The sequence below is a fragment of the Artemia franciscana genome, chromosome 10 (assembly GCF_032884065.1).
Source record: "Artemia franciscana chromosome 10, ASM3288406v1, whole genome shotgun sequence".
NCBI lineage: Eukaryota > Metazoa > Arthropoda > Branchiopoda > Anostraca > Artemiidae > Artemia > Artemia franciscana.
This window is the reverse complement of record NC_088872.1, coordinates 23127698-23142605: the sequence shown is the minus strand read 5'-3', so window position 1 is coordinate 23142605 and position 14908 is coordinate 23127698. Positions and strand designations below refer to the sequence as shown.

Genomic DNA, 14908 nt, shown 5'->3' with positions numbered 1-14908 from the left:
CAAAGTAGGGCTTTTTATGTTTGTTTTTTTGAGCATTCTGATTATGCCAGTGATGTCGCAAGGAAAGAATTTTCTCCAAAGTAAGGGATTTATATGTTTATAAGGTTTCGCGATTTCACTTTGTCATTCTGATTTTTATGAATGCTTTGTACATATTTCTTTCGTTTTTATTATAGTTAACTGGCACCTCTGAAAGAGGTCGAAAACAGCTTTAGATGCTTTTCGAGTTTCGACGTTTTATGTACTGAAGTGTCGGCAAGTCTGTATGATTACGATTGGCCAAACTTTTCAAGTAACTCAAACGCTGATTATGGAAGTAAGGCGAATCTATTTGTATTCAACCCCAGATATGCTGTTCATTGTCATATTTCGTTAGGTTATTTTGTACATGACTTAGTAAGGAAAAAATTCTACTTTATAGTCTCGAGTTACCTATATTGGGAAGTATTTGAATTAGGCAAAAGAAACCCTTAAGAATGGGTTGTATTTCCTATTTTTTAAGGATAAACTTGGAAAAGGTTGCATTAGTTACATGGAGACAAGGTGAAAACACTACTTCATGTCCTTTTTTGTCTGAAATAAAATGGCTGTTTAAAATAGGTTATATCTTTATTAAATATAAATATCAGATTCCTATGATGGACTTGGGTTTAGATAGCCATGATTCAGTGATAGTTAAGGCTAAAATAGTTGGTATTGACAAATATACAAATACAATTATTCTGCTGCACAATACTTGGTGGTAAAATTATGACAGTTCATATTAGGCCCTACAAGTTACTAATAAAACAAACATTCCACTCAATGCTTTTTTATGCTCTTTATTAATATAATAATTGCTTCTATTGCAAATTCAAATTTAAGCCCTTTTGACCTACCCCAAACTAACTTTATTATAAATAATTTTGGCACTGTGAAAATGTAGTATTATTTTGTTGAAAATGACCAAGAAAACAGCACTGAGAAAAGATACTAATATTTTGTCAGAAAATGACTGATAACTCATAGGCCTACTTTAATTGAAAATTTGCCATTTTTAAGAGTTCAAATCTTTCATCAATCTTTTCATTACCCAATGTCACTTTTTTATCTTTACTTATTTCTAGCCTTAGTGACTTAGTCTTTTTAACATTAATTGTCCAACCTATTCTAGCACCCTTAACTTGAAAAACCTCTAAAACTTCATTCATTTTGCTCACACTTTCATCTAAGATGCTTAAATCATCAGTGTAATCTAAGTCCAGGAGAGTTCCCCCTTCCCATTTGATTCCATGGTCTTCCATTGCCTTTCTTGTGCTCCTTATGACAAAGGTCATCAAATTGATTCATATAAAGGGGGATAGAAAACAACCATGCTTAACTCCTGATTTAATACAAAACCAGCTGCTAACTTCATTTTTTACCTTAACTACAGCAGTGTTATTCTCATATATAGCACTAATCACTTTCATGTATTTGTCTGGTATACCATGCAAGGATAAGGCCTTTGCTAAAGCTCTTTTATCAACAGAATTGAACACCTTCTCATAATCTATAAAACTGAGGACCAAAGGTGTTTGATAACTCAGGCACTTCTCAGTTATTAACCTAAGAGTGAAAATTTGGTCAACACATTCTCTACCTTTTCCAAAAATGCACTGTTCTTCTCTTAAACTTTGTCTACAACATCTCTCAATCTAAAATGTATAATATTACTAAGGAATTTGCTACCTATAGAGACCAGACTAATGGCTTGATAATTACCACACTCACTCTTATCACCTTTTTTATACAGTGGTTTAATTAAGGTTTTGCTAAAATTGTTAGGTATTTCCCCTTTTTCAAAAATCATATTCATAATCACCAGTAACTTATTTCTAACCTCAGAGCCACCATTTTTAAGAAACTCATTTACCACACCATCAGCACCTGAAGCCTTATTATTTTTTAATGCCTTTAATACCATAACTAATTCTTCCATCACATCCAAGGTATCACAAACTTTTCATTTTCCTCTATAGTTTTTTTCTTCAACTTTATCCTGGTTTAGCACATTCTCAAAATGTTCTGCCTATCTCTCTTTAACTCTTTCCTTATGACTTATGTGGCCCCATTCCTATCTTTAACTAGAACAAGTCCAGATTGACTACTCCCCCCCAATTTATCATTGGCAATTTTATCCATGGCCTCCAGTTCACTTCTTCTTAGTTCATAATTTAATGCTTTCTCTACTTTCTTTTCATTCCTTTTGTTTTTATATGATCTATCACTCAGTTAATTTGTGTTCAAATCCCTTCTCCTTTCTCTGAAACAAAGCTTTTTCACTGATATTCCTAGCTCCAGTCTTAACTTTCTTCCAGAAGACACTGTCAGCAACTCCACAAATTGTTCTTCTAAGTTATTGCAACCATCTTCCACATTGCCAAATTTTAAACTATCAAGTTCACTATTCAACTGTTCCTGGAAACTTTCTCTCAAATTTTCATCCTGGAGTCTATCAACATCATAACTTCCTGGGAGATAGTTACCCTTCCAATATTTCATCTTTAAATTAACCATAGACACTTCTAGATAGTGATCTTTACTTTTAACACCAATAACAGCACTTCTATATACCCTTGCATCTTGTATTGATCCTGCTAGTGTTCAGTGTACTATAACATAGTCAACAAGGTTTCCTGTCTTACCATCACATGAATACAATGTTAATGTATAGGCCATTTTATGACCAAACATCATATTGGTTATAACTACAAAATTGCAAAAGTCTATAGCCATTACTATTTTCTTTTCCTACAATAAATTTACCTAGGCTAGGATATTGTCTACCCCTATTTCTACAAACCTGGACATTAAAATCTCCTAGAAAAAACACCATATTTCTATCTGGAACCCTGTTTATTTACTCCTGTAACCATAAGTAAAATTCATCTGAGTCTCTAATATCTCTGCCATTTGTTTCAACAGAGGCATATACTACTATAACCAATACTCTTAACCTTTTAGTCATAAAATGAGCAATTAGTATTATTATTAATACCATCCCAGCCTAAACAAGATTTAGCAGCCTCCTTATTCACCATGAGCCCTACTCCCTGTCTATATACTCCATATTTCCTACCTGAGTTAAAAAATTCTGTATCACCTAATTTCATGCCTCTTCACCCTAGGATATGAGTTTCAGAAACTCCTAATAAGTCCAGTTCCAATTGTCTGAATTTGTCAGTCAAAATGACAAAATGACAACATTCAAAGTTCCAATTTTCATGTTCTTTCAATCACTGAAATTATTTTGGCCTCAGGAAAAGCAATGATCCTGGAGTGATCCAGTGCAGGATGGGATCAACATATCTTGTCAAGTCTACACCAAAGTGCTTAAGCCAGCTTAGAACTGAACTGCAAGAAGTCCCTTGGACCCCAGTATGAGCGGAGGCTTTGTGCAATCCTGGGCCAATCTTGGTCATAACAAGGTCTTCAGCAATTGGCAATGCTCTTTTATCATCAGGAGATGAAATTCTGCACAGACAGTCTCAAACCTTTACCTCCAACTCACTATATATCCATTCCTAAAAATATTATGGTAGTATGGTGAGGCAATGTAGATAAATTAGCAAGGAAGAGGATTTTCAGCCTGAAAATACCTGTCAAAACAGACCAAGCCCAGAAGAATTGTCCATTTATCAAAATTCCATGTGATTGTTGTGTTGTTTACTAGGCTATAATTTCCTTTAGTGGCACCACTCTTCAAAATTTAAGAACGTGTAATAATATGTCATCTATGAAATATTTTAAGACCTACAAAGAAGAAAGGGGCAGTGAGGAGCTTGAAAACACCTTCCTATGTTTTAGACCCAGGATTCATTTCTGAAAATTAAATCCATTTAACTCTTCTACCTTCTGACATAAGCAAGAAGCTCCCCAACTAGAATCTTACCTACAATTTTCATATGTCATACTTTTTATGAACTAAATCACTATTTTGTTTAGCAATGCTAAAAAACTATTTCTAAAACTCATTTTCTAGTCTATGATTGGTCTTATAACTACTATTTCAAGATTGGAAGTAAAATAAAGTAGAAAACTTCAGGTCAATCAGTATAATTCTTGTTTTCTGTACCATGTTTAACCTATTGAAGTAAATTGCAGACAGACAGGAGGACTACCTGGAGTCACAACCATATTACCAATGTTTAAACTAGCCTAGTTCTTATTTAGTGACAAACAATAACTTTGGTAGTGTGAGGAGCAAGAAACATGGTATTATCCTCTTAAATCGCTTCAGATGCAGTTTGAGGTAATGCTCAACAAATAACAAAAAAATTATTTTTGAGGCTTTATAACTAAAGAAACTGCCTGTGAAGGTTCAGTCCTGTGGATTTTGGCATGATTGTGCAATAGTTTTTGGTACCAATCCTTGAATTGTAATTTTTCTGCTTTAAAGAAACTACAAAATATTATTAATTTTCTTTTAAGCACATCAAATGAAAATATTAGTAGCTTTAGTAATCTTGATGGAGTATTCTCCTTCTAAAATATCACTGTTAATAGCAAAATTCTTGGCTTAAATAATTGACCAAACTCCTTTTAATGATTGTAGGAAAGCACTTCAAAATTTGAATTTTGTTAGCTGGTTAAAATTTGTTCCAAACTTTATGTTTTTAATTAAAACATCAACCTTGTTTTAGAATATTTGCAACAAAAATTTTTGCCAGTCATCATTGTAAAGAAAGGAGGGATAATGATGGACTAAGTTAGGGAATTGGTTGGAAAATTCCAAAGAATATAGGCTTTGAAACGTGGACTAAATCATAAGGACCCATGAAATAATATTTGAAGAAATTACACTGGTAAGAGTAAAGGGTATCACCATAAAGTTTTGCCTCCTCTGAATGGAACAGTATAAAACAAAGACTAGTGCCATTTGATTCCTTATTTGATGCTCTTTTCTAATATAATTTTTTCTTTTCAGACGCTGCACCCATTTTTGAGCAAGTCTCTTGTAAAATCAAATATTATTCTGTAAAATATATTATTTAAGAGAAATTAATGAAGTCTGACTTTAGCTACACATGACCATTCCAATTTGTTTCTTGGTTTTGATTTTTGACAAAGACAAAATTATGGTAATATTTTGGACTTTATTGCTCAGATGGATGCAGAGGATTTGAGGCCTTAAAAACTTTACCCTGCTTTTAAATCTTGAGGTTTCATAATTTATTGTCTAGCTTCATACATTTTCCATCTAATGTACCTCTTTGTAGTCCCTTGTCTTGCGGGTGTCCCTACCCTCAAGGTAAAACTGTTGTAGAGCCTTCTGTCATTGGTTTGCCATCACAATTTTCTTTCATTTCCATTTTGTCATTCATGCCAAAATTTTTGTTTTGATGCAGAAAATCATATAACTTGTTATTACTCCTCTAGTTACTTTGCTTACTACAGATGGAAGCATCGGCTGTCACCCTTGCATCCTTGTTATCGGGATGTCTGGTTTCCAGCTTTGTTATTGGTTTTGCAGTTTACTATTGAAAAATATGCAAACAAAGTTGTAACTTCAGCACTTTCATCTAGAACATGTAATCAAGCATTTGTTATGGTATTTTCCACTCTGGAAATTATTGTTTCCATAACCCCCTTGATTTTCAAGAGAGAAGTTAACAAAATACTTTGTCAGCATACTTTAAGACTTACAGAATCTGTGTAGTTGGTTGTGAGTGTGTAAAAGAAATAAGACAAAATTATGCATATAAACATTTAAGTGTTGTGTAGATAGGAGTAGCTGCATTATATATTGTGAACACTAAGCTACTTTTGTTCCATGCACCAACAAAATAGAATCTACAGCCATATGTTGAATTAGATTCTCTCCAAGTTTTAAAAGTAAACCATGTCAGTTCTTAAAAATGTAATTCCCAGAGTCCTTGTTTTCCCTAGCAGAAAGATGATCCCTAGACTGACCATTAGAACACCCACTAGAATCCTGCCCTTTAAAGGGAGTGAAAGTGGATAGACCAATTGTTTTACCTTTGTTGAGTGGACAAAACTTTTCATTCCTATCCATACCCACAAGTTCAGACTCCATGTCTTCTGATTCCCAACAATTCAGGATGGCATATGTCAGTTGAAGAAATAAAGCTGGCACCACCTCCATCTTAATACCTGATGCACTTACACATTATTACATGTAATTTTATAGATGGTGAAGCAGCTTAGTTTACTTGAACGAAATTTTAAAATAAATGTCAGAAACATTTTTCTACAACAAGAAGTAAGGTATCACCCTGTCGTACCCTTATTTAATCTAAATGAAGGGATATGAGTGATAAATATAATCCTATATTTATCTGAAGACTCACGGAGATTTAGACAATTTGGGCATTGACATGTGCTCTTTTAGGCATCAGGCATGTGCCTCCACCTACTCAGTTACCTACCACCCATCCTTCATAAAAGCTGATGTACAATCATACACTTTTCTTTGTTCTTTTTACTTGTCTTAATTTACCTTTGGATGCTCAATTTTACATTTGGGGAGCATTTTCAAGGAAGTAATTGTCAGAGGAAGAGCATTTTCCATGGGGGATCTTATGGAGGAATAAGCTATACTCCCTGTGAATTGACCATTGCCCCCAAGTGCCACTGCTCCTTTGCTAAAATACTGGACATTTTCTCTGCAATCCTGAATTCTGATCTCCCTCCTCGTTATGATAAAATGATATTTATGTCATCAATTAAAAACTAAAGAAGAGACAAATATGCAAGTGATATGTTGCGGCTTTGGGTTTATGGCACCTGATTTTCCTAGTTTAAAGGTCATGATTATATCCCTGTGCTGTAGCCAGTGCAATAAAAAGGTGAAAGAACCTGCCTTTCCTTCCCTCAGGGGCATAGTGCTAGCATTTTTATTGGGAAGTGGGCAATAATCTTATTCAAATGCTACTGAAGAAAAGTTACCATTTACTAAAGACGCTACTAGGTTAAACTCAAAATATTAAACAATACATAATAAACATAAACACACATTAAATAAACATAAAATTAAGTACTGGTGACCAAGCTTTTACGAAAATATCAGCAATGAGTTGCTGCAGGCAAAAGTAGTATAATTTTAAAAAAGCTTTTGTGTGGGCTAAGGTGAATTTCATATACATTTGGCTTTTTTCAGCAGGCTTCACCACTAATGTTGCAGAACCTATCCCTCCTTCACTTCCCCCACCTCCCATCCCAGCACACGATGCTCAATCTTATAGTTGAACCAAGCACCATTCTAACAGCCGCATGTATTGTGCTATTCAGTTGCATGCCAATTTTGCACATATTTTTACTATGTGAGATTAAATTTGATGTGCTAAACTTTTACTATGCGTGATTCATTGAAATATTATTTATGACTTTTATTAAATTGATTTGGTAGTGGGTTTGTTGCTTTATATTGATAGATAGCATTGAAAAAAGCAGGCCCCATAAAGCAAAAGGAAAAATACAGGATAATTCTAAGTTTTACTACATATAATTCCAAGTGTAATATTTTATTGTAACACGAATCTTATGATATATCAAATTTTGACAAATGTACATATAAAATAAACTTCCAATACACACTTAATCCTGGGTTGAAAAATCAACGTTTTAGCTCTGTATTACACAGGCTTGTTGTGAAAACTGCAGTCGTCTATGTTTTTCTATAATAAATTCCTTTTTCACTTATCAAGGTCAATTTGTACTTCTCTTTAAATTACCAACAGTGCAAGTGAATATAATCTTTCTTGTCCTGTAGTGTTGTGGCAGTACGACTTCAAGGCAAGAAAAAGATCTTTCACATGACGCGGAATTCATAGGAATCATGAATTACAGTTTAAATAGATGAAATATCAGAGGAAACACATTTCAGGCGTTTTTCAGCAAAACAGATGCTCTTTCTAGAATATTTTTGTTTTTTATATCTGCTACTCCATAAAAACACTGTAGCTCAGACATGCAGAATTCAAAATCTAGCTTCTAGGATTCAAACACAAAGCTTACACTGTCTTTATTCATTTCTTTTGCCGCTAGCATTATTAAGCTGTTCAAAACCTCCAAACAATTCTCTTCTAGCCTACTTTCAATCTCTGTAGTTAGAACATCAATAACAAGATACAACACTTTATTTTTGAAAAACTCTTGCGCTATCTCATACGGAACTATTGTACCCCTATCTTTCATAGTCCTAATACCATTATGAAGAAGAAAAAGAAGTAATCATCAAACTCTGTATCCGTATTATTTTAATTTTTACCTAAATTGAGACTATGTACAATTTAAACGGTTAATGAACGTCTGTGAAATGGTTATTTGTGTCAACTTTTATTTCTTGATGTATAGCTGCTTTTCTGATATGGAAGAGTTCAGGTGTTCTTACTTTCATGGCATTAAATGATTGCAGTATACTAAACATAAAAATCAAAACTTTTTAAAAGGATACAAAAATTATAGTAACAGGAAATTCTGTTTTGAAATCAGGATTCCTGTAGTATTTTCCTAAAGTCTATAAGAGGTACGGAAGTTTACTTAAGTTGTTGAAGAGATAATTTGAAGTTCTTTCAGTATTGAAAGTTGTTTGATTTCTAAGAAGTTCAGTTTTGAAGCTTTGACATTTTTACTTAGAGAAAATGTAGGGAGTTATAACTTCACAGAATTAAAACTTCAAAATAGAAAGTCACAGAAATCACAGAGTTTTTTTTTTCTGGCAAAAACGTGAGCTCAAGTTCTTGGATGATTAACGTCTTTCTTTCTGCATTGGTTACAACAATTTTACCTTGTACAAAAAAAAATTAGCTCTAGGATGTCAAGGAAATCAATATGCAATGACAACTCGAGTAATTCTTTAGTACATAGTTCAATTTAGGATATAGAAGAGTGCAGATATTCTTGCTTACTTTTTATCCCATTGAAGGTATAAAATATAATAAATATAAAAATCGAAAGTTTTTAAAAAAAGCAAAAGAATTGGAATTTTGTTTTTGAAATCAGTATATCCGGTATAAATTCCATAAAATTACAAAGAGATAAGGAAATTTTGCTTAGGTTTTCAAAAAGATAGTATGAAGTTCTGTCACTAATCAAAATTGTTCGATTTCTAAAAAGTTAAGCTTTGAAGCTTTGACATTTTTACTTAGAGAAATTGTAGGGAGTTCACAGAATTAAAACTTCAAAATAGAAAGTCACAGAAATCACATAATTTTTTTCTGGAAAAAACGTGAGCTCAAGTTCTTTGAAGATTAACGTCTTTCTGTCTGCATTGGTTACAACAATTTTACCTTGTACAAAAAAAATTAGCCCTAGGATGTCAAGGAAATCAATATGCAATGACAACTCAAGTGATTCTTTAGTGCATAGTTCATTTTTTGATATAGAAGAGTGCAGGTTACTTACTTACTTTTCATCCCATTAAAGGTCTAAAATGTAATAAATATCAAAATCGAAAATTTTCTAAAAAAAAAGCAAAAGAATTGGAATTTCTTTTTTGAAGTCAGGATATCCGGTATAAATTCCCTAAAATTACAAGAGATGAGGAAATTTTGCTTAGGTTTTCAAAAAGGTAGTATGAAGTTCTGTCACTAATCAAAATTGTTCAATTTCTAAAAAGTTTAGCTTGGAAGCTTTGACATTTTTACTTAGAGAAAATGTAGGGAGTTCACGGAATTAAAACTTCAAAATAGAAAGTCACAGAAATCACAGAATTTTTTTCTGGAAAAAATGTGAGCTCAAGTTCTTTGAAGATTAAAGTCTTTCTTTCTGCATTGGTTACAACAATTTTACCGTGTACAAAAAAATTAGCTCTAGGATGTCAAGGAAATCAATATGCAATGACAACTCGAGTGATTTTTTAGTGCATAGTTCATTTTGGATATAGAAGAGTGCAGGTATTCTTGCTTACTTTTCATTCCATTAAAGGTATAAAATATAATAAATATAAAAATCAAAAATTTTCGAAAAAAAGCAAAAGAATTGAAATTCTTTTTTGAAATCAGGATATCCGTAATAAATTCCCTAAAATTACAAGAGATAATGAAATTTTGCTTAGGTTTTCAAAAAGATAGTATGAAGTTCTGTCACTAATCAAAATTATTCGATTTCTAAAAAGTTTAACTTATGTCATTTTAATTGGAAAAAATGTAGGGAGTATACAAAATCGAAACTTCGCAATAGAAAAAGTAAAAAAAAAAATGTTATTTATTGAATACCCATGTATAGTCCAGCTCTTAAAAGATCAAGATGCATCCATTCACATTGGGGAAAAACACTTCTGGGATATGTTTCTGTTTTACCTGGTACAATTTTCAGGTAACATAAATAGATTATCAGAGATGCTAAGTCATTAATAGACAAATCAGTATTTGTATTTTCAGTGTATATTTAGGTAATATTTTTTCATGGTATTTAGGGGAAATTTAATTGTTGAAGTAATTTCAGGATGTCAAGAGAAGCTTGTCTAGTGTTTTGGATTCAGTTGAAGGGTTGCTCGGAGTTGTCATAACAGACAGAGACGGAGTGAATCTCATTAAAGGTATAGCTAGCCTAGAAAATGGAATTGAAAATTGAAGCTAAAGCAAGCAATTAAATCCCGCTTTAAAAAGATTATTCTAAGTATGCTAAGTATTGCAAAACAAGATATTACCAAGTGTTTTTTTTTGTAGGCTACATGTTATTCTGCACACATCTTCTTGGATTTATTCTTTTGAGCTTTATCAGAAGAATTGACTACAACATATTGAAGCTCTATTCATTTTGTTTATTACCATGTCAAGTAAATCTTCTACACAAATAGTATAACTGATTTGGGCTGGCTTTGAATTTCAGGGTCTGACACATGACTTTTGCCTGAACAATGTTATTTAAACAAAGATGTGGCATCACCGTACAAAAAAGGAAAAAAAAACATCTTGCCAGTTGTTTAAAACTTGTAAAAGGATCTTATAAACTAAAATTTGAAAAAACGGTAAAATTAGCATATACTTGCATTAGTCTATTACTTAAAAACTAATAAATTTGTTAATAAAAAAACTGAATTAGTTTCTATGAATAACAAATTTGAATCTTTTAACCCCTAATGACTCTATAGAACCTGTGTGCACACATGTCTTACTAAGGCAGGGTGGAGTTGTAGGTATAGACTCGAACTTACTTGCCAGAGTTCCTGAAAAAAAACACATACATCTATTAGATTCTTCCTCTAAAGAATAACTTTTAAAAGGATTGTTCTTATTTGAATCATACCTTTCTGGTTGGAATATTATAGTTGAAGTAAATACTTTTCTTTAATAAACGGTTTTCAAATAATGAGAGTATTGGTGTCCCATGGAGCTCTAGTTGTTGTCCTTTATCATTTTTATTTTTTATTAATGCCTTTCCTGGCTGTTCAAAAGGAGATAGTATATTGCAAAGCTATTTGCAGATGATACAGCATTAACGATTGAAGATGAAGCATGTACTTTGCTACTTGGAAATCTAACAGTAAATGCAAAAGATATTTAGTAATAATAAAAAGTGCATAAATATCAGCAATTTTAAAAAGTGTAGAATATGTTAGTCATTGGTTTCCATCAATGAAAAAGTATGGTAAAATAAAAATTCATGGTATTGTCTTTCAACAAGGACTAATAATAAGATAAAATTAAGTGGAAATCATACAAATAAAAGGGTTGAATCAGTTACTATATTAATTGTTATAAGCATTACTATTATGAATCATTGACCTTTTGAGTTAATACTATCCAACTGCATGTCAAATTAGCACAGGATGGTGATTGCATACATTATTTGAGTTTTTTATATTTTGATTTATAATCCTTTGATTGAATCTTATTCAAACTATTGGCGTACACTTCTATCTAAGTACTTTTTGATCATTGATAATAAATCCTCATATTTCCAAAACAAATCAGTGAGATTTTAGGGAGTTACTTCAAAAGACGACGTAATCTTCCAGATGTCTCAGAAACTGGATCATGTTTTTTTGAATTCGACTCGGATAAGAGAAGTGAAGACTGCAGTATGGCTTTTTGTTATCCATTGTTAGAATGGTTAATTTTATGTTAAATCTTGCAGTGGTCAAGTATGGCTGTGAGGCGTGTGTGCTCTGAAAAACAGAGGAAGCTTTGCTAAATGTCTTCCAGAGAAATAGGCTACGGATCGTTTTGGGTACTCTACTGACTGGCAGTATCTCAAACAGTAAGCTGTACAAAAAATGTTGTCCAGTCCTGCTTTCTAGGACTACTATGAGAGAAAGTCTGAGATGGCTAGGACAGGTTCTGCAGATGAGGGATGACAGATTGCCAAATATCTTCCTAATCGGGCAACCATCTAGGGCTAACCGAAAAGCAGGTCATCCCCGAATGGGATAGGAGGATGTTGTAAGGAAAGATTTAAGATATGAAAGAGTTAATGTTTAAGAACAATTTAAATGGGAACTTATTTTGAAGGCCTACAGACGGAGGATTTGAATAGCTTGGGATGGAGGAAGAGCATGCGTAGCTTTGTTGGTCTCTGGTGCCTTGGCGCTGCAGTGAGTTGTTAGTAGTATTAATAGCAGTAGCTAGCAAGATCGCTAGTAGATTTACTTATTATAAGCCTCCTACACTTATAACAAAGAGATCACGATGTTCATTTCGATATATTGCCTATCATATTTCTAGCAAGTAAAACGTGAGAGAAAGTTTTTTTTTCTTACGCGTTTAAAATATTAGTCCAAAAGAATTAAAATACATTACAATATAAAAAGTCTCAATGGCAGGAAGTGAGTCGTGGTGTATTTATCGATTTATGCTGATTCCTTTTGGTTGTTTTGAGGTCGGGGTTTTTCCTATATCTTTTAATCGGACTTTTTTATTTATTTGTTTATCAGTATATACGCGTGGATCTTATATTTTAGTTTTCTTTCTGTGCTGTTTTGATTCTTTTTTCTTTTTCTAGTAATAGTGTTACTGGTAATATGTTTTTGGTTTTGTTCAGAAGGATATCCTCAGCCCCACGAGCTATTAGCTGTATGTTGAGATAATTTGATTTATTTTGATATATTATGTATTTCGTCAATTAATCTTATGTATATATTTATTACCTAACATTTTATTATTGGTCATTTTGTTAGAAATTGTAAATGCCCAAAACACTGGTAGCAGTCGCTCGTTTAAACTAAAATTTTACATTAAAAGTCATCTGTGCAAAGCAATTAACTCTTCCCCAATATTTGGCTACGAACGACTTTATAGCTTCTTATTTTGATGTATTATGTGTTTCGTCAATTAATCTTATCTATATATTTATTACCTAACATTTTATTGTTGGTCATTTTGCTTCAAATTGTAAATGCCCAAAAAATTGGTAGTACTCGCTCGTTTAAACAAAAATTTGACAGTAAAAGTCATCTATGCGAAGCAATTAACTCTCCCCCAATATTTGGCTATGAACGACTTCCTGTTAAGCAGTATAAATTCCTCCCAATATAATGTTACAACTGACAGCTATATGGACACTCTGCAAAATTCTGCACTAATGCGGCAAAATGTTCAAAATGCAGTGGTAGTCTCAACAGCTCTCGTGACAATCCATATCAAAACACCACAAAAATGAGCTAATTATGGCTCGTCGAGCACCCGTGCTACAGCTTTAAATGACCCGTTGCTCAAAGTCTAATTTCTAAGCAATGACTGCTGACACTGTGCGCTTAGTCTCGTGGAACTTAAATGGCGGTGTCATTAAGAAAATACCACTTTTGGAAGGACGGTTGTGCTGTAACGATGTGGTCTTTGTGCAGGAACAATTCCTTTCCAAACAAGCTGTTAACCGGCTAGAGATAAATGATGGAGTAAAATCCTATGTGGTCCCAGCCAGTTCATTAGGAAGAAGAAGGCCCCCTGGGGATCTTGCCCTACTCAGTAGTTGCACCCTAAACCCCTCCCTTTATAAAACTGAGGAATTCTTTGTTACTGTTAAGGTACACAGAATGGTAGTCTTTTCAGTGTGTATGCGAACAGATTGCAAAAATGAAATATTCGAAGAGCGATTTAGTGAGGCATGTAGCAATTAGTCAAGCTCGGTGAGCAGATGTCATAGTCAAGATTTTGAATACATGATAGCCGGTGATCCAAATTGTGACCTTTCTGACAGGAATAATCCTTATGTAGAAATGTTCTTGGCCTCCTGCGATGGTCTTAGTGTATCTACCAATGACCTGGGTTTTACCTACATACACAACTCGGCCTCGACATCCAGCCTCGTTTTTATTCTAAGCTTACCAAAAGCCCCAGCCTGTGGCCCATGTCATGTCGATATAAGAGTCTCTGCATCTGACCATTTTCCGATTATGAATTCCTTTCAAGTCACCTACGTACTACCTGACAATCCCCTAGTGCTAGGTAGTGGGCATTCAAGACTGACCAGAATAAAATTGATATGTATACTTACCATGCAGTATTAGACGGGGTTCTTGCCAATATTAAAATACCTTTCCAGTTATAACAGTAGAAAGTACTGATTCCAGAAGAAGAAAAACAAATATGTCTGAACATATATTGCACGGAAATTTCACGTCCTTTAGAGTATGCAGAGACAGCTGCGATGCCTAGTCGGAAAGTTAGAATCAGTACGGAAGTCCCGAAGTGGTCTGAAAATCCTGCTCTTGGTGATGGCTGTGCAAGTGCAAATTTTTGGAATTTGCTTTTGATTGGGTGTGATCGTCCGAGATTTAGTATCGTAAATAAAGTTCGCTTATTTGTTAAGCTTAAGTTTGCTAAAGCCCTATCTAAGCATAAGTGTGAAGTGACCGATCAGCAAAGTAAATTAGCTAATAATGATCCAAATCTAATGTGGAGATTTCTTAAGCATTGGAGAAATTGCAGTGTTTCCGAAGCCGCGATCCCAGGGACAGAGTGGATGTCCCATTTTACTTCTGACT

General features: G+C 33.5%; 1 protein-coding gene across 2 annotated transcripts in view; it reads left to right on the top strand.

Annotated features, from left to right (window-relative positions):
• Positions 1 to 203: 203 nt before the first annotated feature.
• Positions 204 to 14908, top strand: part of LOC136031931 (ragulator complex protein LAMTOR3-like) — a 37279-nt gene continuing 22574 nt past the window's right edge. The window contains exons 1-2 of one of the 2 annotated variants that reach the window (XM_065711924.1): positions 204 to 316; positions 10429 to 10522. In XM_065711924.1, coding sequence (XP_065567996.1) covers positions 266 to 316; positions 10429 to 10522 — 145 coding nt within the window. In that variant the 5' untranslated portion in view covers positions 204 to 265. Of the gene's footprint in view, positions 317 to 4246; positions 4274 to 10428; positions 10523 to 14908 lie in introns of those variants that run through there. The other variant, XM_065711925.1, reaches the window with a different exon arrangement.